Source organism: Symphalangus syndactylus, chromosome 1 (genome assembly GCF_028878055.3).
Source record: "Symphalangus syndactylus isolate Jambi chromosome 1, NHGRI_mSymSyn1-v2.1_pri, whole genome shotgun sequence".
Taxonomy (NCBI): domain Eukaryota; kingdom Metazoa; phylum Chordata; class Mammalia; order Primates; family Hylobatidae; genus Symphalangus; species Symphalangus syndactylus.
In genome coordinates, this window is record NC_072423.2 from 149,287,473 (window position 1) to 149,313,848 (window position 26,376).

At 51.7% G+C, this 26,376-nt stretch overlaps 2 protein-coding genes across 3 annotated transcripts in view; one reads left to right on the plus strand and one right to left on the minus strand.

The window, feature by feature from the left end:
* CTSB (cathepsin B) lies at window positions 1-26,343 on the plus strand. Its single transcript, XM_055288158.2, has 10 exons — window positions 1-128; window positions 15,994-16,144; window positions 16,761-16,846; window positions 18,481-18,595; window positions 20,274-20,392; window positions 21,281-21,366; window positions 21,614-21,757; window positions 22,274-22,390; window positions 23,661-23,789; window positions 24,233-26,343. The coding sequence occupies exons 2-10, from the start codon at window positions 16,019-16,021 to the stop codon at window positions 24,328-24,330; spliced, it is 1,020 nt and encodes a 339-aa protein (XP_055144133.2). The 5' UTR covers window positions 1-128; window positions 15,994-16,018; the 3' UTR covers window positions 24,331-26,343.
* Window positions 22,348-26,376, minus strand: part of FDFT1 (farnesyl-diphosphate farnesyltransferase 1) — a 47,378-nt gene continuing 43,349 nt past the window's right edge. The window contains exon 9 of one of the 2 annotated variants that reach the window (XM_063613425.1): window positions 22,348-22,582. In XM_063613425.1, coding sequence (XP_063469495.1) covers window positions 22,478-22,582 — 105 coding nt within the window. In that variant the 3' untranslated portion in view covers window positions 22,348-22,477. Of the gene's footprint in view, window positions 22,583-23,436; window positions 23,809-26,376 lie in introns of those variants that run through there. The other variant, XM_055288064.2, reaches the window with a different exon arrangement.

Sequence of the window (26,376 nt, forward strand, 5' to 3'; positions counted from 1 at the left end):
CCGGGAGGGTACTTAGGGCCGGGGCTGGGCCAGGGTACGGTGGCTGCAGGGCTCCGGCAACCGCTCCAGCAACGCCACTGGCTCCGCGGCTCGCAGGCTGGGTTGCAGGCTCTCGGCTGCAGCGTTCGGTGAGTGCTGGGGACCCGGGGCCACCGCGGCGGAAGTGACCTTGGCGGGGATGGTGCTACCCGGCCGCCGAGACGGCTGCCTCTGCGCCCCCAGTCGGGCCCAAGCGCGGCCCCGCGGCGTCCCTGGGGGCCGGCGGGGAGCCGGGACCCTCCGGACTGTCCCTGACGTGCGGGCTGGGATGGGAGTCCGCGCGCTCCGAAGCGTCCGCGAGAAAAGCAGAAAACAGCCCCGTCCGCCAGCTCCCTCCCCTCCGCTCCCCTCTCCCGGCTGTGCGCCGGACCCGGCCCTCGGAGCGGGGATGAGGCCAGGAGCGCCGAGGGAGGCGCCTGCGAGAAACAGCTCGGCCGGGTCCGGAGGCTGCTGCCTCGGACCGCGCTCCCAGCGCCTGGGCCTCGGTGTCTCCGGGACAAACTGCCGACGTAATCGCATCTGCCGGCGTCTATTTTTGGTTTATTTCCCCTTCATTCCAAAGGATTTGCCTGGCCAACTGTCTGCGCAAGATCCTACGCAATTCCTGGGACCCCAGAAAACAGGTCCTGTTGAAGAACAGGGATGGCACTGGGTGGGCTGGCGAGGAACCTGCACGGTGTTAAATCCATAAACAGGAAGAGAAACCAAGCAGCGAAACCAAGAGGCGAATGGGCGATTGGATGCCGGGTGGGGAGAAGGCCGGGGGCGCTCCCTGCCCCTGGACTCCAGTAAAGGGAGGCCGGGCAGAGTCCCTGGGGCGCCACCTCCGCCTCGGTTAGTAGCCCTGGAGGCCGGGGGAGTAGGCCTCTGGGGAGCAGTGGGTGCTGGGTGTGGGGCGTTGCAGGCAGGCTGGGGTGGGCGACCCAGGTGGAAGTTAATTGCACTTGGCTTCCTGGTGGGCCTCTGTCACCCCCTTCACAGGCGTTGAGAAAGCCAGCAGGCTGGCAAAAAAAAAAGGACCCTAGGGCAGGCCCCACACTTCTCCTAACGGAGGAGAGATCCCCAAACCCACTGGAGAAGTGACGCTGGGGGGGCTCAAAGGCAGACCTGGCACCTTTTTGTAGCCTGGAAAACTGATTCCCACTGCCTCCCGCCGGAGGAGAGAATAGCTGAGATGCACCCTTTTTGAATCCAAACGTTCAGGAAGGTAAGGCGAAGAAGCCTAAGAGGGCGTTGGCTTGGTTAAGGGCTGCTCTTTCTCTTCCCTAACATCCGTTCTTCTTCTTTTTTTTTTTTTTTTTTTTTTTTTTTTTTTTGAGACGGAGTCTGGCTCTGTCTCCCAGGCTGGAGCACAGTGGCGCAATCTCGGCTCACTACAACTTCCGCCTTCCAGATGCAAGCTATTCTCCTGCCTCAGCCTCCCGAGTAGCTGGGATTACAGGTGCCCGCCACCACGCCCAGCAAATTTTTGTATTTTTAGTAGAGATGGGGTTTCACCATGTTGACCAGGCAGGTCTTGACCTCCTGACCTCAGGTGATCCGCCTGCCTCGGCCTCCCGGTGAGTCAGGGTGCCTGGCCAAGAACTGTTTCTTCTTGGCTCTGGTGATGGTGACTTAGAACCCGCCAGCTCCTGGAGAAAGGGGCTGGGCCGCCCACCCTGTGTAGCTTTCCCAAAGACAGAGTCAAACGTCTCCTGGAGAACAGAGGCTTCCCTTCCTCTTTGGTCATTTGTCCCCGAGCTGGGGGTACCCCCTGGTGGAAAGGCAGATGTCCCTTGCCCCCCAGGTGGCAACGCAGGCCACACACGGCCCTGGCACAGCTCTCGCCCCAACAGCTCTCCTAGATGTTGGTTCAGGACCCCGCTGTTTCCAACTGGTTAGGCGGCGAGGGGTGGCAGCCCTTTGGCTCCAGGTTGAAACTGCCCATGTGGTGCTGATTTAGCAGATTGGTGAGGCTCTTGTAGGCAGGTTCTTTTCTTTCCCCAGCTGCTGGACCTGGGAGTTGGAAGAGAAGGTGCACCCATTTTAGGGGTAACATATTTTCTGTTGCTCTTGGTTGGATTGGGAAGTGAATTGAAGGGAGGTCACGTTTCAGGGGTGCTTTGGGATGTCTGTCGGTGATTTTTCTTTTCTTTCTTAATTTCTTTTTTTTTTTTTTTTTCTGAGACACTCTCTCTCTGTCGCCCAGACTGGAGTGCAGTGGTGCGATCTCGGCTCACTGCCACCTCCGCCTCTCATGTTCAAGCAATTCTCCTGTCTCAGCCTCCCTCCCAGGTAGCTGGAATTGCCAGTGCCCATCACCACACCTGGCTTTTTTTTTGTATTTTTAGTAGAGACGGGCTTTCATCATGTTAACCAGGCTGGTTTTCGAAGTCCTGATCTCAAGTGATCCGCCTCAGCCTCCCAAAGTGCTAGGATTACAGGCATGAGCCACCGCGCAGTGGGGGATGATTTTCTTAAATCTGGTACTGAGTTGTGGTTGTGTAGAGTAACATGCCGTCCTTTCGAGATAAGGACTGAAACACTGAGGGAGGAGTTACAGGTATGCCGATTCTTCTCCTTTTCTTTTTTCTTTTTTTTTTTTTGAGGTAGAGTCTTACTCTTTCACCCAGGCTGGACTGCAGTGGCAAGATGTCAGCTCACTGCAACCTCTGCTTTCTGTGTTCAAGCCATTCTTCTTCCTCAGCCTCTTGACTAGCTACGATTACAGGCATGCGCCTCCACACTCGGCTAATTTTATTTTTAGTAGAGATGAGGGTTTGCCACATTGGCCAGTCTGGTCTCGAACTCCTGACCTTGTGATCCGCCCACCTCGGCTCCCAAAGTGCTGGGATTACAGGTATGAGCCACTGCGCCCAGTCTGCTGCCTCTTTTCGATGGTCTGGCCTAAGGAAATTATTGGAAAAATGTGCGGTTGAGTGATATTTACTGGGCACTTACACATGGTTCATGTAAAGGGAGATGGTTTGGGTGACAGGCAGTTGAGTCTGGGGGAGGCATGTGCAGATGTGCTGTGCCTCTGGGATATCAGGGTTGCAGGCTGCAGTCTCTATGTCTGGTCCCAGGCTGCCTGGGAAAGAGTGTGTGGGAGGCAAACCTTGCGCCCTGGCGTGGTTGTTAATGTTTATATTTACCCTAGCTTGTGTGGGGTAGGAGGTTTAGGGATCAAATTCCACTCTGTGTAGACTTTTTTGAAACAGAGTTTCACTCTTTCACCCAGGCTGGAATGCCGTGGCACAATCTCAGCTCACTGCAACCTCACCTCCCAGGTTCAAGCAATGCTCCTGCCTCAGCCTCCCGAGTAGTTGGGATTACAGGCATGCACCACCATGGCTGGCTACTTTTTATATTTTTAGTAGAGACCTCAAATGACCCGCCCGCCTCGCCTCCCAAAGTGTTGGGATTACAGGTGTGAGCCACTGTGCCCAGCCCTGTGTTTCGACTTTTAACTAATCTCTTTTTTAGCTTCAAGCCTTATCGTCCGCCTCTATAGACCACTCCTGTGCCTGTTTCCTGGTCCTTCCAAGGGCCATTGTATTCCCTGTCTGCTGCTCCTCTTTTGGATTCTCCTGCACATTTTTTTGTTCATCCATTCATTCATTTATTGTTTGATTCATGACAGGGTCTTGCTTTGTCTCCCAGGCTGGTGTGCAGTGGTGCAACCACGGCTCACGGCAGCCTCAGCCACCCAGACGTAAGCGATCTGGTTCCCACCTCAGCCTCCTGAGTAGTAAGTAGCTGGGACCACAGGCGGTGCCCAGCCTTTTTTTTTTCCTTTGTAGAGACAGGGTCTCACTGTTGCCAGGACTGCTGTGAAACTCCTGGTTTCAAGTGATCACCTTGCCTCCTCCCACTTAGGCCTTCCAAGTGCTGGGATTACAAGGCATGAGTCACCTCCAGGCCTTTTTGTACTTTTAAAACTCCGCGTCAGTGTATAAACAATGTTATTAAAGTTTATATGACTTCAGTTACACTACATGGATCCTTTTTCACTCATGGTTGTGAGATTTATTTCTGTTGCTACATCCAGTTCTAGTCCATTTGTGTTAAGTGCCCAGTGTGTTTATCTACTGAGGGACAGTTATGTTATTTCGTTTTCACTATTATCCCGTGCTACAATAAATATCCTGTGTCTCCCAGATACTTAGAAGAGTTTCTGCAGGGCAAATGCAGGAGAGCTTGTTTCTGGGTCATGAGGTGTGTTCATCTTCCATCTTGCTACATGCTGGCAAAGGGTTCTTCAGTGGGGTTGCATCAATTTACACGCCCAGCAGTGTGCAGAGTTCCTGTTCCTCACACTTACCAACACTAGATACTACCAGACTTTGATTTTTGCCAATCTGATGGGTTTGAAGTGGTACCCCTGTTTTAATTTCATGACCAGAAATTCAAATTTAATCTTTGCCATAGGACAACAGTAACCCACTTATGCCTAGTGTTCCATTATTGGAACGCTAAGCATGTGGGAGTTTTTACATTGTACTGCTCAGGGTCATCGCCAAGGTCTGATGTTTTTAACTCATGCAAAAACTAAAAAAATTGCAACCTCTGGCATAAATGGGTTGAGTGACACTTTTCCTGTTTTTATTGTTGGTCAGTGATGGCACATGTGCTGGTTTTTTTGTTTTGTTTGTTTTGTTTTGTTTTGAGACAGAGTCTCGCTGTGTTGCCAGGCTGGAGTGCACTGGCATAATCTCGGCTCACTGAATCTCCGCCTTCCGGGTTCAAGCGATTCTCCTGCCTCAGCCCCGAGTAGCTGGGATTACAGGCATGTGCCACCACACCCAGCTAATTTTTGTATTTTTAGTAGAGACGCAGTGTGGCTATGTTTGTCGGGCTGATGTTGAACTCCTGACCTCATGATCTGCCCATCTTGGCTTCCCAGAGTGCTGAGATTACAGGCCTGAGCCACCGCCAGCCTATTTATTTTTTATTTTAAATTTTAATTTTCTAAATAGAGATGGGGTCCCTATCCTGCTCAGGCTGGTCTTAATCTCCTGGGTTCAGTCGATCCTCCCACCTTGGCCTCCTGAAGTGTCAGAGTTATAGATGTGAGCCACTGTGTCCAGCCCAGAACTGATGTTTTGTAAAGGCTGGGTGCTGAGAAGGACGTGTGGCTGGCAGTCTTGACTGTGTTATCTGACTTTACCAGGCCAGTAACTTCTTTGGTCTGGTCATCAAGATAATCTAGCATCACCAGCCAGCATGCATGGAGGAGGATGGGACCAATGTGGCCAAGATGGTAACGGGACCAGTAGAGAACCCTGTAGAAGACATCTAGATATTCTGCCCTAAGAGCAGGGAGGGCCGGGCTGTCTCATGACCCTCTGACCTGCTGACCTGGACTCTGGCAGAATGTGCACACACACATAGTCACACAGCTTCCTGGCTTGCGCAAGTCCCAGGAGGGCGGTGCCAGCCACAGGCTTCTCCCATTTGAGGGTTGGAAGTGTATTATCAAAGCACATCAGAGTGCTGGGGGCCACCTGCCACCCATTCCCAACCCACTCAGCCTTCCTGGTGTTTGGGACGTGCTTTGCTTTGGCAGTCAAGACAGCAGAACAAATCAACTTTTAAGGCCTTGTTACTGATAGTACAATTGCCATTATTTTTCATCCAAATTAGGATACTTAGAAAATAGAAATGATGACTGTGGGATGCAAACGTTGGCTGTCCTATGTATAAGGAGATGGCTTTTCACGCTCTCAGTGACTGAGGAAGTTTCTCCCAGGTGGCGCTGCTCTGAGCCTGGTGCAGGGTGGGCACTCTCAAAAGAGTCTCCTTCCATCAGCCTTGCGAGATGAGTATCTGGTCCCAGGGCCCCAAGGGAGGAAAACAGAAAACAGGACCTAGCTGGATCCAAGAGCTGGGCCTTTCTGTGGCTGGCCTTCGTGTCAGCCTCAACTGCCCTGGTGTAATCTCACCTGCGGTAGAATTAGGGAACCGCCGTGTTCTGCAAGCTGGAGAGGCACAGAACACTAATCTCATTCAATCTCAAAGGATCTCTAAAAGCTTTTATAAAGCAGGCCCAAGGTCCTTTGGTATCCGATGCAGGCGTGAATGCATTGGCTCTGTCAGCGTCTGAGCAAGTCAGTAACAGAACTGGGGAGCAAAAGCTTTCAGAACTTTCTAGAATATTGACTGCCTAAGCTGTCTTGTTTCCAACCAACAGTGACAACAAAAAATCAACTGCTGAGGGCCTTCGTAGTGTCTTGCTGTTTTAAGCGTACGGTTGTCATTTTGTCTGCAGGATGTGGGGTTGCTGTGGCTGACCTCGTACAGTATTCCACTCATAGGTGTCTTCAGGCCTATGGAGAGCAGCTTGCGTGGCCTGGGCCTGCAGTACCTGGTTTGCATAGATGATTGGCATGTGGGCAGCCCGGGGAAGGACGGGTCAGTGGCCAACCTGGTTCAGGTGAGGGAGGTGGAGTGGGGCTTCTCTGGTTCCCTGGGAGCCTCCAAGGCTGGTGACCATCGTTGCTGCCTCTGCACACCTGCGCTGGGCGGGTTTTCTGACAGGTTTTCAGTTGCTTGGGGGCTAGGGCTGCAGGGAGCCCGCTCCATGGGACAGATGGGCCGCTGGTGCCCATTCGTCAGGGGACTGATGAGACCAAGGCCTGAGAGCCCTTTGGATTTTGTTTTTGTCCTTAATTTAACTGTAAGCCAAGAATCGACTAAACATGGTTCCATTAGGGGCAAAGACATAACACATGAGAGGCCACAGCAAGGCTGTGATTCATACTCAAAAAGGAAAGGTCTCTGGGGTCTTCTGGGTCACAGCAGAGCATAGTTGAGGTCAGCACACTCCCACCCAGTGCAGGGCTGCTCCAGCGTTGAGGTACGTCTGGCAGGTTGAAGTAGGGGAAGATGAAACTCGCCAAAGTCTTGTTTTGTGAGTGCACTTAAGTGGTCGAAACTTCAGGAGCAACTGCTGTTATTAGCAGTGAGCGCCAAGACTAGTTTTTATAAAAGAGAAAGAAACAAGGTTCTCTGGGAAGGTCTTACTGAGCCTTCAGTCTCCCCACCTTTCCACTGTTCCCCTGCTCTTAGCCGCTCTGCTGGCCTATAAGGCACAGTCTTCATTTGTGGCTTCTGGCAAAATGTAAGCACTTGACATTTGTTTATTTTTTTGTTTTTTTTTGTTGTTGTTTTTTATGAGACGGAGTTTTGCTCTTGTTGCCCAAGGTGGAGTGCGATGGTGCGATCTCAGCTCACTGCAGCCTCCGCCTCTTGGGTTCAAGCAATTGTCCTGCCTCAGCCTCCTGAGTAGTTGGGATTATAGGCTCACAACCACCACGCCCGGCTAATTTTTTGTATTTTTAGTAGAAAAGGGATTTCACCATGTTAGCCAGGCTGGTCTTGAACTCCTGACCTCAGGTGATCCACCTCCTTGGCCTCCCAAAGTGCTGGGATTACAGGTGTGAGCCACTAGGCCCGGCCAACTTTCAATTCTTTAGAGCTGATGACTGAGAGGAGCCAGCAGTACATCCACAGCACCAACGAACGAGGAAGAGCAAAATACTGTATGAGAGATTTGCTAAGAATTCTTCCACTTTTTTTCTCTATCAACCAGGAGCTAGCAACTTGGCTTATTTGGAAATTTTAGGTATACATGTCCTGTCTCAGATCCTTTACAGATTTAAAGTGCAGTCTACCTGAGGGCTCTGTGACCATGTAAGAAAGCTTTTTCTTTCTTTTTTTTTTTTTTTTTCTCTGAGACAGAGTCTTGCTGTGTCACCCAGGCTGGAGTGCAGTGGCGCGATCTCAGCTCACTGCAACGTCTGCCTCCTGGGTTCAACCAATTTTCCTGCCTCAGCCTCCTGAGTAGCTGGGACTACAGGCACCGCCACCACACCCGGCTGATTTTTAGTAGAGACAGGGTTTCACCATGTTGGCCAGGTTGGTCTTGAACTCCTAACCTCATGATCCACCTGCCTCAGCCTCATATTTTTTTTTTTTTTTTTTTTTTTTTAGACAGAGTCTTGCTCTGTTGCCCAGGCTGGAGTGCTGTGGTGTGATCTCAGCTCACTGCAACCTCTGCCTCCTGGATTCAAGTGATTCTTCTGCCTAAGCCTCCCAAGTAGCTGGGATTACAGGCACTCACAACCGTGCCCCGCTAATTTTTGTATTTTTAGTAGAGACAGGAGTTTAGTAGAGACAGGCTGGTCTTGAACTCCTGACCTCAGGTGATCCGCCTGCCTCGGCCTCCGAAAGTGCTGGGATTACAGTGCATGAGCCACTGTGCCTGGCCAGAAAGCTTTTATCCGAGCTTGGTGGCAGCCCAAAACTGATTCTTTGAGGATGTCAGGACTTAACACCTCCTGTGACTTAGCAGCACCTCCTCTCCTTTCACTTTCATTCCACCTCCTTCCAGGATCCCAAGGTCCCTATTTGTCCTGGAAACGGCTTCAAGGTAGTCTAGGGTGCCGTTTGCCGGGGGGGGGAAGGTGCTCTGGTTGATAGTCACCTGGCCACACACTCTTTTTGGCACGTAACAACATTCTTCAGAGCTGGAGTGGAGCGTGTTTTCTCATAAGCGCTCTGCAGGTTTGGAGAGAGAAGACAGGAGGAGCACCCTTTTCTGTTTTGTTTTTTTTTTTAACCCAAAGATTAGCTTGGAAAAGGGGCAGAGGGGTGCAGTGGAACTCAGGCCTGCCCAAGCAGCCCAGCGGACCAAGGTCTAGAGATGACATCTGCTCGCAGCTGTTCTTCCACCAGCTCACATCCTAGAAAGAGGTCTTGTGGCACACAAGAGTTCACATCCTTCCCTTGTGAAATAAGGACTTTGTGTTCATCATCTCTTGTAAGAAGCAGAGCGGACAGCACAGAATTAAGAAATAAAAGGGAAGTGGGTGCCTATATAAAGGGAAGTGAAAATGGGTAGCTGTCCCATGCAAAGACCCTGGAAACCTGTTAACCCCAAGCTTGTAACTTTCACCATCTGCATTTGTCCAGAGTGATTGAGATTTGCGTTGTTGTGGAGAGAAAGGCACCTGTTGCACAATGGAGTGAGATTGCCACTGCTGTCAGGACCTCTGTGCTTGGCTTCACGCTTTTTGGGTTCTCAGCAGTGTTGGGACCCTCAAGAGTGAAAGCATTTTTGGATGTTAAATGCTGGGGTTAATTGAAGTTAAGAGCTTGTTTTACTGGGCATGGTGGCTCACACCTATAATCCCAACACTTTGGGAGGCCAAGACGGGCAGATCACTTGAGTCCAGGACTTTGAGACCAGCTTGGGCAACATAGCAAAACCCCATCTCTATAAAAAATACAAAACTTAGCCGGGCGGTAGTGGTGCATGCCTGTAGTCCCAGCTACTTAGGAGGCTGAGGGGAGAGGAGCAGAGCAGATCTCTTGAGCCTGGGAGGCAGAGGCTGCAGTGAGCCGTGATCGTGCCACTGCACTCCACTCCAGCCTGGGCAACAGAGTGAGATCCTGTCTTTTTTTTTTTTTTTGAGACGGAGTCTCGCTTTTTCACCCAGGCTGGAGTGCAGTGGTGCAATCTTGGCTCGCTGCAAGTTCCGCCTCCCAGGTTCACGCCATTCTCCTGCCTCAGCCTCTCTCCGAGTAGCTGGGACTACAGGCGCCCACCACCACGCCCGGCTAATTTTTTGTATTTTTAGTAGAGACGAGGTTTCACCGTGGTCTCGATCTCCTGACCTCGTGATCCGCCCGCCTCGGCCTCCCAAAGTGCTGGGATTACAAGCGTGAGCCACCACGCCCGGCCGAGATCCTGTCTTAAAGAAAAAAAAAAAACTTGTTTTCATTTAGACTCTTCCTGGCGTTGGAGACCTACTGGAATAGGTTTAGTGTGAACTGAGGGCTAGAAGTGGTAGAGGAGAGAGGAGACAGGGAGGGAACAGAGCCCACTGGAGCGACTGCCCTTCCCACCTTATCATTGCACGCCAGGCACGTGTCGGCGCTTTGGTCCTCCTCACTTCATTCTTGACTGCCACCTGAGACACGGTGGTTACTAGCTCCATTTTATAGGTGGTGAAACTGAGGCTTGGGGAAGGTCAGACCCCAAGGGTGCCATTTAGTTAGTGGCAGAGCCAGATCCAAATGCAGGTCTCCTGACTCCAAGTGCAGGGCTCATTTTATCAGCCGGTTGCAGCAGGCTGGTGGCCCCTTGAACCCCAACCTGGATACCATAGGGGAGGAGCAGAGAAGCCAGGAACACCACAGCCCTGGGCCAAGGTGCAGGGCTGAAAGAACTTCCCAGCACTCAGCCTGGGAGTAGTAGAATGGGCTGGGCCCTGGGGCTGGCAGCGGTGGCCCCGGGGAGTCTGGGAATGAGTAGGGAGCACAGGGAGGTGTGGGAGGGCCTGGGAACCATGAAAAGGAGGGCGGGTGCAGGGAAGTTGCCTGCTAGTGAAGTGGCAAGGGGGCCCTGTGGGACTCCAGGGAATGGCCGTGGCAGGCTGTCCTCCAGGAGTTGAGAGCCATTGGACATGGCAGCTGCCTGTGTTCTCAGCCACCACAGAAACCAAAGAAATCTTGGTTTAAAAATTCAAGTTGCCATGGAAACGCTCCCATCCTCGACTTGGCTTATTATTTAAAATAACATCTCTACAGCACAAAGCCCCGGGGGACATCCGAGGACACACCTGTCTGCCCACGAGACACGCCAACCTCACAGTGTGGAGGCTGTGTGGGTCACTGACACGCATGGCCACGTGAGACGCTGCCTACCCACGAATCACGGAAAAGGGGAAGTTTTGTTTTTGTTTTTGTTTTGAGATGGAGTCTCGCTCTTTCGCCCAGGCTAGAGTGCAGTGTGCAGTGGCGCAATCGCGGCTCACTGCAAGCTTTGCTCCCCGGGTTCACGCCATTCTCCTGCCTCACTCTCCCGAGTAGCTGGGACTACAGGCGCCTGCCACCACAGCCAGCTCATTTTTTGTATTTTTAGTAGAGACGGGGTTTCACCGTGTTAACCAGGATGGTCTCGATCTCCTGACCTCGTGATCCGCCCGCCTCGGCCTCCCAAAGTACTGGGATTACAGGCGTGAGCCACCGCATCCAGCCAATAAGGGGAAGATTATTAAGAGAGTCACTAGGGGCCAGGTCCAGTGGCTCAGGCCTGTAATCCCAGCACTTTGGGAAGCTGAGGCAGTCAGATCCCTTGAGGCCAGGAGTTCCAGACCAGCCTGGCCAACATAATGAAACACCGACTATACTAAAAAAAAAAAAAAAAAAAATTAGCCAAATGTGGTAGCACAGGCCTGTAATCCCAGCTACTCAGGGGGCTGAGGCACAAGAATCACTTGAACCTGGGAGGTGGAGGTTTCAGTGAGCCAAGATTGTGCCACTGTACTCCAGCATGGGCCACAGAGCGAGACTCCCATCTCAAAGTCACTACGAGGGAGGATGCCTCATTGGTGGGAAGGAAGACCAAATTGGAAATGCTCTGAGGAATCATTAAAACAAATGTCCTTTTATCAGTTTGGTGGCTTAGGCCTTTAGTAATACCGCCAACTGTTTTTCCTAGAAGAAACGAAACTGAAATAATAGGAACATACTTTTTTTTCTTAAAAGTAAGGGAATGTTGTGAAAAAAAAGTCTTCCCCACTGTAGTGACTGAGTACTGTACATCTTCCTCGGCATTTTGTGTGTAGTGGCAGGAGTGTTCCTACATGTGTAGGTTGCTGAGAGGGTCAGATGCTTATGGTCCTCAGTCACCCACAGCTTGCCTTTTCCCCACTTAACGTTGGGACTTAGGGCATTTTTACTTCGTTAGTACAATAGAATTCACTTCAACTAGTTGCTTTTTTACTGTTATTTATTCATTTTATTATTATTATTTTTAGATGAAGTCTCGATCTGTCACCCAGGCTGGAGTGCATGGCACAATCCTGGCTCAGTGCAACCTCTGCCTCCTGGGTTCAAGCAATTCTACTGCCTCAGCCTCCCGAGTAGTTGGGATTATAGGCGTGCACCACCACGCCTGGCTCATTTTTGTATTTTTAGTAGAGAGAGGGTTTCACTGTGTTGGCGAGGCTGGTCTTGAATTCCTGACCTTAGGTGATCCACCCACCTCGGCCTTCCAAGGTGCTGGGATTACAGGTGTGAGCCACTGCGCCCGTTCTATTTTTTTTTTTTTTTGAGACGGAGTTTTGCTCTTGTCCAGGCTGGAGTGCAATGGTGCGATCTCGGCTCATTGCAACCTTTGCCTCCTGAGTTCAAGCAATTCTCCCGCCTCAGCCTCCCAAGTAGCTGGGATTACAGGCATGTGCCACCATGCCTGGCTAATTTTTTGTATTTAGTAAATACAGGGTTTCACCACCTTAGGCTGGTCTCGATCTCCTGACCTCAGGTGATCCAACTGCCTCTGCTATAGGCATGTGCCACCGTGCCCGACCAACTAGTTGCTTTTTTAATGGTTGCTTCATATTCTATTTAACCACTTACCATAATTTAACAGTTACTCTGTTATTAGATACTTGCTTCATTTCTGGTCTTTTTCTAATGCAAAAATTATTATTTTTTTTTTTTGAGTCTTGCTGTGTCACCCAGGCTGGAGTGCAGTGGCGCAATCTCGGCTCACTGCAAGCTCCGCCTCCTGGGTTCACGCCATTCTCCTGCCTCAGCCTCTCGGAGTAGCTGGGACTACAGGCGCCTACCACCACGCCCGGCTAATTTTTTGTATTTTTAGTAGAGACGGCGTTTCACTGTGGTCTCGATCTCCTGACCTCGTGATCTGCCTGCCTCGGCCTCCCAAAGTGCTGGAATTACAAGCGTGAGCCACCGCGCCCAGCAAAATTTATAGGCTAACAGAACAGACTTTTTTTTTTTTTTTTTTTTTTTTTTGAGATGGAGTCTCACTCTGTCACCCAGGCTGGAGTGCAATGGCGTGATCTTGGCTCACTGCAGTCTCCACCTCCCAGGTTCAAGTGATTCTCCAGCCTCAGTCTCCCAAGCAGCTGAGACTACAGGTGTGCACCACCACACCCAGCTAATTTTTGTATTTTTAGTAGAGACGGGGTTTCACCATGTTGGCCAGGCTGGTCTCAAACTCTTGACCTCGTGATCCACCTGCCTCAGCCTCCCAAAGTGCTGGGATTACAGGCGTGAGCCACCACGCCTGGCCTTCTAATGCAAAAATTATTTAGTGAGCACCCGTGTGCATGTATCTTTGCATTTTGTGGGATACATTTCTAAATGTCAGTTTGCCGAGTCCCAGGACATGCAGATTTAGAAGCAGGTGGGCGTCGCTGGTTGACATCTCGGTGGTTGTGCCCACCCTTAGGCACTCATTATCACGCCTTCCGTTTCCCCACTTCCTAAGCCCTGCAAGAAGTGCCAAACTGTCCAGCCTTTGCCAATCTGATACATGCTGAATACTTCCTTGATTTTATCTGCATCTCCCTGAGGTTGAACTTATTTTATTTTATTTTTGAGCCAGAGTCTCACTCTGTCACCCACACCGTAATGCAGTGGTGAAATCTTGGCTCACTGCAGTCTCCATCTCCTGGGTTCAAGCGATTCTCCTGTCTCAGCTTCCCGAGTAGCTGGGATTACAGGCACCTGCCACCACACCTGGCTAATTTTTGTATTTTCAGTAGAGACGGGGTTTCACCATGTTGGCCAGGCTGGTTTCAAACTCCTGACCTCAGGTGATCCACCTGCCTTGGCCTCTCAAAGTGCTGAGATTACAAGCTTGAGCCGCCACGCCCGGCCGGTTGAACTTACTTTTATCTGTGTTGGCCATTTATAGTTTTTCTATTATGCTGGTTCCATTTTTCTGACTTTGAAGAGCCTTTTGTGTATGAAGGAAACGTAGCCTAAAGTATATGTGAGTACTGCTTTGTTTTGTCAGTTTTTGGTTTGAAGAGACTTTTCAGTTTAATGCAAGCATTTTCCCTCGAAGGCTGTTTCCTGTCAATCCTAAGCTTTCCTCCAGCATTACCTTTTTAAAAAACTTTATTTTCTATAGTGATGGGGTCTTACTATGTTCAGTCCAGGCTGCTCTTGAACTCCTGGCCTCAAGTGATCCACTTGCCTTGGCCTCCCAAAGTACTGGGATTATAGGCGTGAGCCACCGCACCCAGACTGTTTTTCAAAGGGCATTGATTTTTTTCCCTAAAACTTTTATAATTAAGATCTGTGGGCCGGGTGTGGTGGCCCACGCCTGTAATCCCCGCACTTTGGGAGGCTGAGTTGGGTGGATCACGAGGTCAGGCGTTCGAGACCAGCCTGGCCAAAATGGTGAAACCCTGTCTTTACTAAAAATATGTAAATTAGCTGGGCATGATGGCACATGCCTGTAATCCTGCTGCTCGGGAAGCTGAGGCAGGAGAATAGCTTGAACCCAGGAGGCAGAGGTTGCAGTGGGCCGAGATCATGGCACTGCACTCCAGCCTGGGGGACAGAACAAGACTCTGTCTCAAAAAAAAAAAAAAAAAAAATCTGTGTTGCATGTGCTACTTTTTGTGTGTGAGGAGTCCAGTGTGAAGATTCAGACTTCAGGCAGCCACTTGTACAAGCACTGTCCTGTTTCCTCTCTGGCCTCACCTAGGTACGCTGACTCCTCCACAGAGGATGTGCTTCTGAGCGGTCTGTTAGGTGCTCTGCTGATGAGCATCACCCAGCGTTTTATGACACATTTGCTGCCCCAGAGGGGTGGGCTCCCATCAGAGCTCTTTTCCACTGGTTGGGTGGGGTGGCTCACATCCGTAATCCCAGCACTTTGGGAGGCTGAGGCCAGTGGATCGCCTGAGGTTATGAGTTCGAGACCAGCCTGGCTAACATGGTGAAACTCCATCTCTACTAAAAATACAAAAATTAGGTGGGTGTGGTGGCGCACACCTGTAATCCCAGCTACTTGGGAGGCTAAGACACGAGAATTGTTTGAACCTGGGAGGTGGAGGCTGCAGTGAGCCAAGATTGTGCAACTGTACCACAGAACAAGATCCTATCTCAAAAAAAAAAAAAAGCTTTTTTCCAGAGCCATCTTGCTGTCCTCATATATTTATCCTCCTAGATGAATTGCTGCTTAAGCAACAATGAAGTTTAAATTGTTCTTCAGATAGAATCCCCTGGGTGCGAGGCATTTTGTTAAGCACTGACACCGCAGTCCTGTGACTTTCATGATGACCTGTGACCTGTGGGAGGTAGAACACCTCACCCACCCGTGGAAGCCCCTGGAATGAGGGACAGGAGCCCCTGCCTCACCCAGCTCCCGGCGCCGCGCCTCTCCCCAGCCCTGGATGCAGGCGCCCAGGAGACATGTATTGCTTTTGTTGAGCTGCTCGCTTAGGAGGGTGACTCAGAGTTCAAGTTGGAAAGCTTTGGCTTGTGACTCATGAGCCAGTCCAAGATGAAACGGCTGAGGCATCGAGGTGAGAGTTTTCCTTCCCAGAAGCCTCATCTCCGCAGCCAGAAGCAGAGCCCTCCTTGGCTGACTGGAAAAACCAGAGAGGCCCCAGGAGTGGGTGGATGGCCAGCCCAGCCCCACCTCTCAGCCTCCACCTCGACCAGCCCACACCGAGCTTGTTTATCTGTGTCCTGTTGAAACTAGGACTCCTGGATTGTAACTTTTCTTACATTTCCCTGTCCCATGGGTCCTCCACTTAGGGTGTAATCACACAGACAAGCTCTTCACTGTTTCATATCACTCACTTGGGAAAGTCTCTCAAACCGTTCTACAAATCCATGCAAAGGCAGTTTAAAAATAGCAGAGAAGGCCCTGGACTCGGTCTACTCCAGCACAGCCCCTTGGCTTTCTCTCCTGGCTCTGGCCGCCTGGCCCCCGGGGACACACAGGAGGTCATGGCATGCTGCTGGCACCGGGGCAGGGAGGCGGGGATTCCACGGACACCTCAGCTCCTTAGAGTTCTCCGCCTGGGCCAGGACGAGCATGGGGGGCCCCACTGATGCCCAAGATGGTGCCCCTGTGTGTGTGAGCCCTCGACCCACATAACAGAAAGGTGTCCTGATGCCCTCTGTCCTCTCCAGGTGGGTCTAGGATCCAGCTTCCAACATGTGGCAGTTCTGGGCCTCCCTCTGCTGCCTGCTGGCCTTGGCCGATGCCCGGAGCAGGCCGTCTTTCCATCCACTGTCGGATGAGCTGGTCAACTATGTCAACAAACGGAACACGACGTGGCAGGTAGGCTGTGGGGCTGCGTCCTACGTATGTCTCCTCCCAGGTCGGTCTGTGCACACTGATTCCAGGAATGGGGAGCCAGCCTTCACTATGGCCCACAGAACATTCTGTCCTGGACTGTTGAAGAATGGCCCTGACCCCGAATCATGGCAGCTCTGGACCACACCTCCCTCCTCTGTCCCATACCCCATGTGTGTGCATGAGTGTGTGTGCATGTGTATGAATATATGGTTGTGTGCACGCGGAGGTGCGTAGGGGAGTAAGTGAGCTTCGGAAGTGTTCAAAACCAGCTAGTTAGCCCCTGTGACGCCTGCCATGGCAGAGTGGCAGTTTATCAGTCCTGCCCCTGATTCCCTTTGTCTCTGCCCAGCCCTGACCCTGGGACTGAGAACCAAGAATGAGGAGTGAGACATGTTGAGGGCTGGAGAGGGTCTCTGATTGTCAGCAAATGGGAGTAGATCAGGGGAGACACCCACTCTACCTGTGTGTCACTCTGGGCTGTTCCCCAGTGCCCCCCAACCCTTGGGCCCTTGAATTGGGTAGGGCCTGGTGTGTGGGCAGCGTGCCCATCCACCGCTATCCCAGGAGACCCTTCAGTCAGTGGGTGACTCTCTTCCAGGCCGGGCAGAACTTCTACAACGTGGACGTGAGCTACTTGAAGAGGCTGTGTGGTACCTTCCTGGGTGGGCCCAAGCCGCCCCAGAGGTGAGTGCCTCTCTGCCGCACCGCTGTAACGTGAGTGGCGGGTGTTGGTTTGGGGTAGTGGGAAGTGGGAGAGTGAAGGCCTCTCTGGCATCCGCAGGGCTCATGCCGCCCAGGGCTGCCGACACCGCTTGAGGTACAGCACTTGTCTCTTTTCATTTTGTATTATTTACTTTCTCTCTATTTTGTTTTTTCCTTCTCACCTTATTAGTAGAGAAGATGCTGGTGCTTTTTTTTTGTTTTTGAGAGAGTCACTCTGCCACCCAGGCTGGAGTGCAGTGGCGTGATCTTGGCTCACTGCAGTCTCTGCCTCCCAGGTTCAAGTTGATTCTCATGCCACAGCCTCCTGAGTAGGTGGGGCCACAGGCTTGCACCACCGTGCCCGGCTAATATTTGTATTTTTAGTAGAGACTGGGTTTCACCATATTGGCCAGGCTGGTCTCGAACTCCTGGCCTCAGCAAATCATCTGCCCCCCTCGGCATCCCAGAGTGCTGGGATTACCGGCATGAGCCACCCCCAGTGTTTTCTATTGCACTTCTCCAAGGTGTCTAAGCCCCAGGTTTGACAAAGTCTGGGTTTCCACTATGTGGGCAGACTCAATCTTGAGTAATTTAAGGGGAATCTAAGAAAAGCCAGATGAGGCCGGGTGCGGTGGCTCACGCCTGTAATCCCAGCGCTTTGGGAGGCCAAGACGAGCGGATCACCTGAGGTCAGGAGTTCGAGACCAGTCTGACCAACATGATGAAACCCCGTCTCTACTAAAAATACAAAAATTTGCCAGGCGTGGTGGCAGATGCCTGTAATCCCAGCTACTCAGGAGGCTGAGGCTGGAGAATCGCATGAACCCAGGAGGCAGAGGTCGCGGTGAGCTGAGATCATGCCACTTCCCACGTTAGGACGGGGTAGTTACGTTGCAGGATACTGCCTTCTGTGCAATGGGGATGATATGAGAAATGATGAGAGGATCCTGGGCAGATGTTGAGGCAGGAGAGCGGGGCAAGAAACACTATCTGGACTGAATAAACTCATTTAAAAATGAGTTTATAATTTGTGGATAAACTCATTTAAAAAAATCCATTACGTAAGCCTAGAAAGAAGCGTACAACATCGCAAGTCAGGCCAGGTGTGGTGGCTCATGCCTGTAATCCCAGCACTTTGGGAGGCCGAGGCAGGCAGATCATTTGAAGCCAGGAGTTTAAGACCAGCCTGGCCAACATGGTGTGAAACCCTCTCTTTACTAAAAATACAAAAATTAGCCGGGCGCTGTGGTGCATGCCTGTAATCCCAGCTACTCAGGAGGCTGAGGCACAAGAATCGCTTGAACTCAGGAGGCAGAGGTTGCAGTGAGCAGAGATCTCACCACTGCTCTCCAGCCTGGATGACAGAGTGAAATTCTGTCCACTGCTGCCCCACCCAAAAAAAATCACAGGGTGCATTGAGCAACAGAATTTCCTTTTGTTTTATGAAATCACCAGGGACACCTGTCTGCAGCCTTCTCCTGCATGTCTTGTGCTCACTTCCTTGCTAGGGGAGTGTGGCCCAGCCACAGTGACTGCTGTTAAACCAGTGGCCTTTGCAGGGATTGGGGAGGGAGTTGTGGGATCAGAGCTTATAATGAAGACCTTCCTTTATCCAGAGTTATGTTTACCGAGGACCTGAAGCTGCCTGAAAGCTTCGATGCACGGGAACAATGGCCACAGTGTCCCACCATCAAAGAGATCAGAGACCAGGGCTCCTGTGGCTCCTGCTGGGTAAGGCCCTGCTGGCTGGCGGGGAAGGGCTGGAGAGAAAGTGGGAGCAGCAGTGGGGAGTCTTGGGGGATTCAGGGTGGGGACAACTTTGACAAAGCAAGTTATAGAAACTTTGAATCCCAGCTTCCATCAATACAAAAATCACAATCCCTCTGGCCGTGAATTATGGCAAGGATTAGGCAGAGTGGCGGGCAGAGCATCCAGCGGATTGCAAGTCTACGTGTACGGGTGGCAAAGCAGCTCCCTTCCCCTGACACGCTGCCCCGTCCGCAAATAGCAGGAGCCCTCACCGCTACTCTGCTTCAAGAAAGCATCCCTTTAGTGTCAGCGAGCTGTCTTCATTTTGTCATTTAATTGTGGTAAAATAACGCATAACAGAAAATTTAATAATCTGAGCAATTTTCTTTTGTTTTTCTGTTTTTTTGGAGATGGGAGTCTTGCTCTGTCACCCAGGCTGGAGTGCAGTGGTGGGATCTTGGCTCACTGCAACCTCTGCCTCCTGGGTTGAAGCACTTCTCCTGCCTCAGCCTCCCCAGTAGCTAAGACTACAGGCATGTGCCACCACGCCCGGCTACTTTTTGTATTTTTAGTAGAGACGGGGTTTTGCCATGTTGGACAGCCTGGTCTCAAACTCCTCACCTCAGTTGATCTGCCCTCCGCGGCCTCCCAAAATGTTGGGATTACAGGTGTGAGCCACCCTGCCCAGCAACTATTTTCAAGTGTACAGTTCTGTAGCATTAAGTACATTCACAGTGTTGCTCAGCCATCACCACCATCTGTCCCCAGAACTCTTTTTCACCTTGCAAGACAGAAAGTCTGTCCCCATTAACACCAATCTCCTAGTCCCTGATAACCCCCACTCTACTTTCGGTCTCTGTGAATTTGACTCCTAGGGACCTCATACAAGTGGATCACACAGTATTTATTTTCTGGGTGAGCTGTGTTTTTTGTTAAGAAAAAAACACAGCCAGGTGCGGTAGCTCACGCCTATAATCTCAACACTTTAGGAGGCTGAGGAGGGCAGATCACCTGAGTTCAGGAGACCAGCCTGGTCAACATGGTGTACTAAAAAGACAAAAGTTAGCTCTACTAAAAAGACAAAACTTAGCTGGGTGTGGTGGCAGGCACCTGTAATCCCAGCTACTCTGGAGGCTGAGGCAGGAGAATTGCTTGAACCCAGGAGGTATAGGTTGCAGTGAGCTGAGATTGCGTCACTGCATTCCAGCCTGGGCAACAAGAGTGAAACTCCGCCTCCAGAAACACACACACACACACACCAACAAACTAAAACTACACATTTCACAGATTTCAGAAATGAACCGAGTTCCCAGGCAGAGGTTCATGGTGCTGCTTCTCTTGCTTTAAAAGCTGAGTTGGGCACATGTTGAAGCAGGAGGGTGGGGCAACTGGCTCACCATGTCTCTAATCCCAGCACTCTGGGAGGCTGAGGTGGGCAAATCACTTGAACCCAGGAGTTCAAGACCAGTCTGGCCAACATAGCAAGACCCCATTTCTACCAAAGAAAATAACAGCTGAGTTTGAGCCCCAGGAGCCTCCCTGGTGTTCAGAGATCAGTTGCCTACAAGGTCTGAGGTGCCCCTGTGGCCCTTTGAGGGGACTGCTGCAGAGGGCCCAGCCCGGACGTGGCGGCCTCACCCAGTGGTGCTCATTCCTGCAGGCCTTCGGGGCTGTGGAAGCCATCTCTGACCGGATCTGCATCCACACCAATGCGCACGTCAGCGTGGAGGTGTCGGCGGAGGACCTGCTCACCTGCTGTGGCAGCATGTGTGGGGATGGGTGAGTCAGGCTGTGCTTCCACAGCGGGTTTAGTGCTGAAAGACCCTGGGCCCCGGCTTCTCACTGGAGGGGACTTTGAGGACTGACTCCTGCGAGTCAGAAGTGTTTCGGGGAGACTCCGGGAGTCTGGCAGGCAGGGCCTGGCAAGGCTGCTGCTTCCTGGGAGGTGCATGAACCAAGGCTGGCCTGGCAGAGCTGTCTTAGGGGTGGCGTCCCAGCAAAACAGACAGTCTTAGAAAATGCGGTGGAACGTCTGGCCCCTGGCCTGGTTTGTGTCATCGCATGTTCCTTTTTCTTGCTTGGGGAAGCAGTTTGGGGCATTTCCTTATGTGTAGTTAAGGGGGATGGAGCCACCTTAACAACAATGTGGTGGCACAGAACTTCCTGCTCCAGCTGCCTGCAGCCTCGCCTTGGTTCTGCAGTAGAGGTGTTTGCCCGCGGCTGCAGATCCGAAATGCCTGAGGGCTTAAAAAAATGTGTGTGGGCTTCTCCCCAAACTAGTTAAATGGGAATCACTGGCAATTCTCATTTCAGAGAACTGGTGGTGGTTTGTAAGTACCTCAGGGAAGTTTAGTGTCTGCTCAGTTGAGAATCACTGTTCTACCCGGAAGGGCACTCGTAGCCTGGTCTGGTGTGGACACGAACAGGAGAGCCTCCTGCCTTCTCCAGGATCTTTGTGGGCAGGGGTGGGGCTGGCGGTTATTCCCTGCAAGCTGTGCTTATCTAGGGAGTGTCCCTTGGAGGGTTTGGGGTCTGGGAGGGCTGCTGGCATCAGTTGCTGAAGGTGGAGGCAGGTCCACGAGTGACCTCCAGCACTTGGGTAGCACGCAGTGGTCTGGAGAGCAGGTGGTGCTTCTGAGAGGTTTTCATGAAAGCCTGTCTTTTCAGCTGTAATGGCGGCTATCCTGCTGAAGCCTGGAACTTCTGGACAAGAAAAGGCCTGGTTTCTGGTGGCCTCTATGACTCCCATGTAGGTGAGTGTGGCCCCTTTGCGGCCAGATGGATTAAGCAAGTAACCATCATGGCTTTGCCTTTATAAAGTGGAGGTTGAGACAGACGGCTGGGTGAAAGGTGCTGGCCAGGTGCACAGGCCTCTGCCAGGACCTGCCTGGCGTCCATGCTGCAGGCACGAGGCTGGCCATGCCCCAGATCTGCCTGGCCCATATGGGGTTTCTCAGTGGGGGCTGTAGGTTGACTTCGCTTTCTCCCGGGTCCCATCAGGGTGCAGACCATACTCCATCCCTCCCTGTGAGCACCACGTCAACGGCTCCCGGCCCCCATGCACAGGGGAGGGAGACACCCCCAAGTGTAGCAAGATCTGCGAGCCTGGCTATAGCCCGACCTACAAACAGGACAAGCACTACGGTAAGGGGCCTGGGGCCTGGCCACGGCACACGTGGAGGCTGGGGACCTGCTGCATCCCTCCTCACACCGCAGGAAGAGAGCACAGCTGAGGAGCCTTGGGGTCCAGGAACTCTAGGATAGAGGAGGGGGAGTGATGCCCTCTTGCCAGGGGAAGCAGCACACTCTCCACTTTCTGCCTGTTCCACCCCGAACTCAGCCTCAGCCCTTCCAAGCTGGAAGGGACCAAAGCCCTCATTTTACAAGGGAGTGGCGTGTCCTGGGGTCCTGGGGTGTCCCGGCCTCTTCCAGGGCCTCGTGCTCACTGCTCCCTTCTCCCATTTCTGAGCTTCCAGCCTCAGCCCCAGCCCCGTCCTTAGTTCTTCAGGGGAGCCTTCCTTGAGCTCCCTGGCTGGGCAAGTCCCCTTAGATGCACAGTCTTCCCCTAGAGGCCACCAGAAATCAGTGACTGGCTGACAGTGGCACAGCATGAGGCACTGTCACCGCCCTCCCCAACCCCCAGCTCGGTTCATTTTCCAGGATACAATTCCTACAGCGTCTCCAATAGCGAGAAGGATATCATGGCCGAGATCTACAAAAACGGCCCCGTAGAGGGAGCTTTCTCTGTGTATTCGGACTTCCTGCTGTACAAGTCAGGTGCGTGCTGATGGCTGACGACAGTAGAGGGTGGGAGTCCGGAGGGGAGTCTGGGTGCCAAGGTGGGTTCAGGTGGGCCAAGAGGACTTAAATTAGGCAGGCAGGCGAGGGGCTGGGGAAGAGGGCTGTGTGGGGCCTTCCATCCAGGCTCACTCCTCTGAGGTGCCAGGCTGGTCCAGACAGTCTGTCCACCTGTTGTGCCAACACACAGATAATTCCAGAGGCCTCTCCCAGAGCCTCTGGGCTAGTTGCTTCCCATCCGTTACAGTCCAGCTCATATGTGTTCTCTGTGGAAGCGCCCCCCTCCCTGGTGGCTGTCCATGCCTGCCCTCGCCTTCATGGCTTTGTGTTGCTTTACCGGCGTGTTCCTGTTAGAATGGCAGGCTGTTCGTGTCTGCACTGGGTGACACATTTTCTTCATCTTTGCAAAGGCCTAGATCGTGCCACACACCAGTGGATGAACACACAGGGAGGACCTTGCCCTGGGCAGTGCCGTAGGGACTCAAACCAAGGAATCTGGACAGTCCCCATCCCCAAGTCCTGTCTTAGAAATCCCTTGTTCCAGATGAACAGTCTTTGCTGACTGCATCTATCCGATTAATATTTTGCTAGATTGGAAACTCCAAAGCTGTCAGCTCTTGTAAAACAGTTTGACAAAGGAAGATGATTCTGGCAAGAAAAAGTTTCTGTAAAGATGGCAGGTCTTAGCCCAGTCCTTGCCCATATTATTAAAAGATGCATTTCCACTTTGACAGTGATTTCCTCGCCAGAGAGCTTGGTTGGGCAGCCCTGAGCCCCTTAGCCAGTGTCTTTCCCATCAGCTAGCATTGGCTGCCACCAGCCCTCCCTTCTCCTCCCTCACTTCTCCAGGGTGTACCTGGAGCAGCTATTAAAACTCTTTAAGCCGTGTAACCCTTTTGACAAACCCTTACTTACGTGGAATCCCAGTATATAGAACAGATGAATCAGTTATCTAGCATTAAATGTTTTATAAATTAGATGGTATTAGAAATTCTATTTTTAAAGCCAACCAATAAGCACATCTTGTAGGAATATTTTAATATTTACTCAACAAATTTGAGTGTGTTGGGCCTTCAAAAATATATTTAACTAATTGCCCAGTGTTGTGGGAACCCCCAGAGCCTCCTGATGGAGCAGCAGGTTCCCTCTGGAAGCTGTTTCTCCTGCCCAGAGGGTGACCAGCTGAGTGTGGGGGGTGCTAGGGGGCATTGGGCAGTGGCCCGGTCTCAGCCAGTTCTTCCCTTCTCAGGAGTGTACCAACACATCACCGGAGAGATGATGGGCGGCCATGCCATCCGCATCCTGGGCTGGGGAGTGGAGAACGGCACACCCTACTGGCTGGTTGCCAACTCCTGGAACACTGACTGGGGTGACAACGGTGAGTGGCGGCTCCCTTCCTGCTGAGAACAGGGAGTTGTGAGCCACAGACAGTGGCCATCTCGGCTTTCTCTGTTTTACCCACTGCACAGCCTCAAACCCTGGACCTAGGGTCAGGCTGTGAGCTCCTCCTAAGTGCCAGGCACCCAGGAGTTCCCTTTTGCTGCGAGGGCAGACTCTGAGCAGCTTCAGAGCCCACGCCTGCCACAGTTCCCACCCACAGCATCGCGCCAGATGCCATGATGGGAAGGGTGACTGGGCAGGGGGCTTGTCAGTGGAGGCGTGCCCCACGACTCCAGAAGCCTCATGGTGTTGAGGGGTGTGCTACTGGGCAAACAGCAGGATCTGCCAGGGATTAGTGACTTAGTCCCAGGTCTTTTAGGGATGAGTCTGACTATGTTGACCCTTGTCACACTTTAAAAGCACCTTACTTTTTATTCCCAGGCTTCTTTAAAATACTCAGAGGACAGGATCACTGTGGAATCGAATCAGAAGTAGTGGCTGGAATTCCACGCACCGATCAGTATTGGGAAAAGATCTAATCTGCCGTGGGCCTGTCCTGCCAGTCCTGGGGGAGTTTTCCCTGAATACAGTCAGGGATCGGGGCGAGATGGGGGTAGAAATGCATTTTATTCTTTGAGTTCACGTAAGATACAAGTTTTAGACGGGGTCTGAAAGACTGGATTGGCCAAACATCAGCCATCAGACCTGTCTTCCAAGGAGACATATCCCAAGTCCTGGCTACATCCCAGCCTGTGGTTACAGTGCAGACAGGCCATGTGAGCCACCGCTGCCAGCACACAGCGTCCTCCCGCTGTAGACTAGTGCTATAGGGAGTGCCTGCTGCCCCAGCTGACTGTGGCCCCCTCCCCGATCCATCCATCTCCAGGGAGCAAGACAGACCCAGGAATGGAAAGCGAGTTCCTAACAGGATGAAAGTTCCCCCATCAGTTCCCCAGTACCTCTAAGCAAGTAGCTTTCCACATTTGCTACAAGATCACAGGAGAGATGGTGTTGGGAGCCCTTTGAAGAACGCCACAGTCTCCCAGGCCCCCTCCATCTATTGAGTTTGCAATGTCACAACCTCTCATCTTGTGCTCAGCATGATTCTTTAATAGAAGTTTTATTTTTCGTGCACTCTGCTAATCATGTGGGTGAGTGAGTCGAACAGCTGGGAGACCTGTGCTAGTTTTACAGATTGCCTCCTAATGATGCGGCTCAAAACTAAACCAAGTGGTCAGGACTTGTTTCATACCCACTGATCTCTACTACCACAAGGAAACTAGTTTAGGAGAAACCAGCTTTTACTGTGTTTTAAAAATTACAACTTCACCCTGTCAAGTTAACAAGGAATGCCTCTGCCAATAAAAGGTTTCTCCTTCAACTTGAAGTTGGCTCTGATGGGATCTCAGAGATCATTTGTCACTGTCTATAGATTTGTAGCTGCTCTCTATCCTTGTCCCTGCAGAGAATCACGTCCTGGAACTGCATGTTCTTGCGACTCTTGGGACCTCATCTTAACTTCTCGCTGCCCCAGCCATGTTTTCAACCATGGCATCCCTCCCTCTTAGTTCCCTGTCATCCTCATCAACCTTCTCTGTAAGTCCTTGGTAAGCTTGCCCTTGCTTAAGAACTAACAACATAGCTATGCTCTATTTTTTTGTTGTTGTTGAGATGGAATCTCACTCTGTCGCCGAGGCTGCAGTGCAGTGGCACCATCTCGGCTCACTGCAACCTGGGGCCTCCTAGATTCAAGCGATTCTCCTGCTTCAGCCTCCCGAGTAGCTGGGATTACAGGCACTCACCACCATGCTTGGCTAATTTTTGTATTTTTAAGTAGATACGGGATTTCACCATGTTGGCCAGGCTGGTTTCCAACTCCTGGCCTCAGGTGGTCTGCCTGTCTCAAGCCTCCCACAGTGCTGGGATTACAGGCGTGAGCCACCGGGCCCGGCCTGTGTTTTTTATCAGCCACAAATCCAGCAACAACCTGAGGATTCAGCTCATAAAATACACCTGGTGTCTTGGTGATCTCACATAACCAAGATGCTATCCCGTGGAGAACTGCATCCCCCTAGATGCCCTCCAGTCTTGGTTTGGGCTGGAGTCAGAGCCTGTATACGGTATTTCGAATTTGTATGCCACTGGTTTGCTTTGCTGGTCAGGAACTCTAGTGCTTTGCATAGCCCTGGTTTTTGAATCATGTTACAGCAGTTCTTGGTGTAGAGGTAACTAGAAGAACCAGCAATGATTCCACTGTTCTGCCAAGGGTACACCTCAGTACTCCCCTTCCCAACTGAGGTGGTATGGGGCTAGCTCTTTCCGAAAGCACTGAAGTTTGGCTTCTGATGTGACTCAGAAGTTAGGAACCAGAAGCTACATCAAATAAGCTCTGAAAATCTGAGGAGCATTGTAGGAAAGGTTTGTTATGCTCATCATGGCACTTAAGAGATGCTTAACAAAGGATACCAAAGCCACAAATTCATAACCACTTAATCTTCCAGTTTCAACTAGAATATATTCATAACCTCAATAAAGTTCTACCTGCTCCCAAACTGAGTTGATTCATTCCACATGCGCACTTGTCT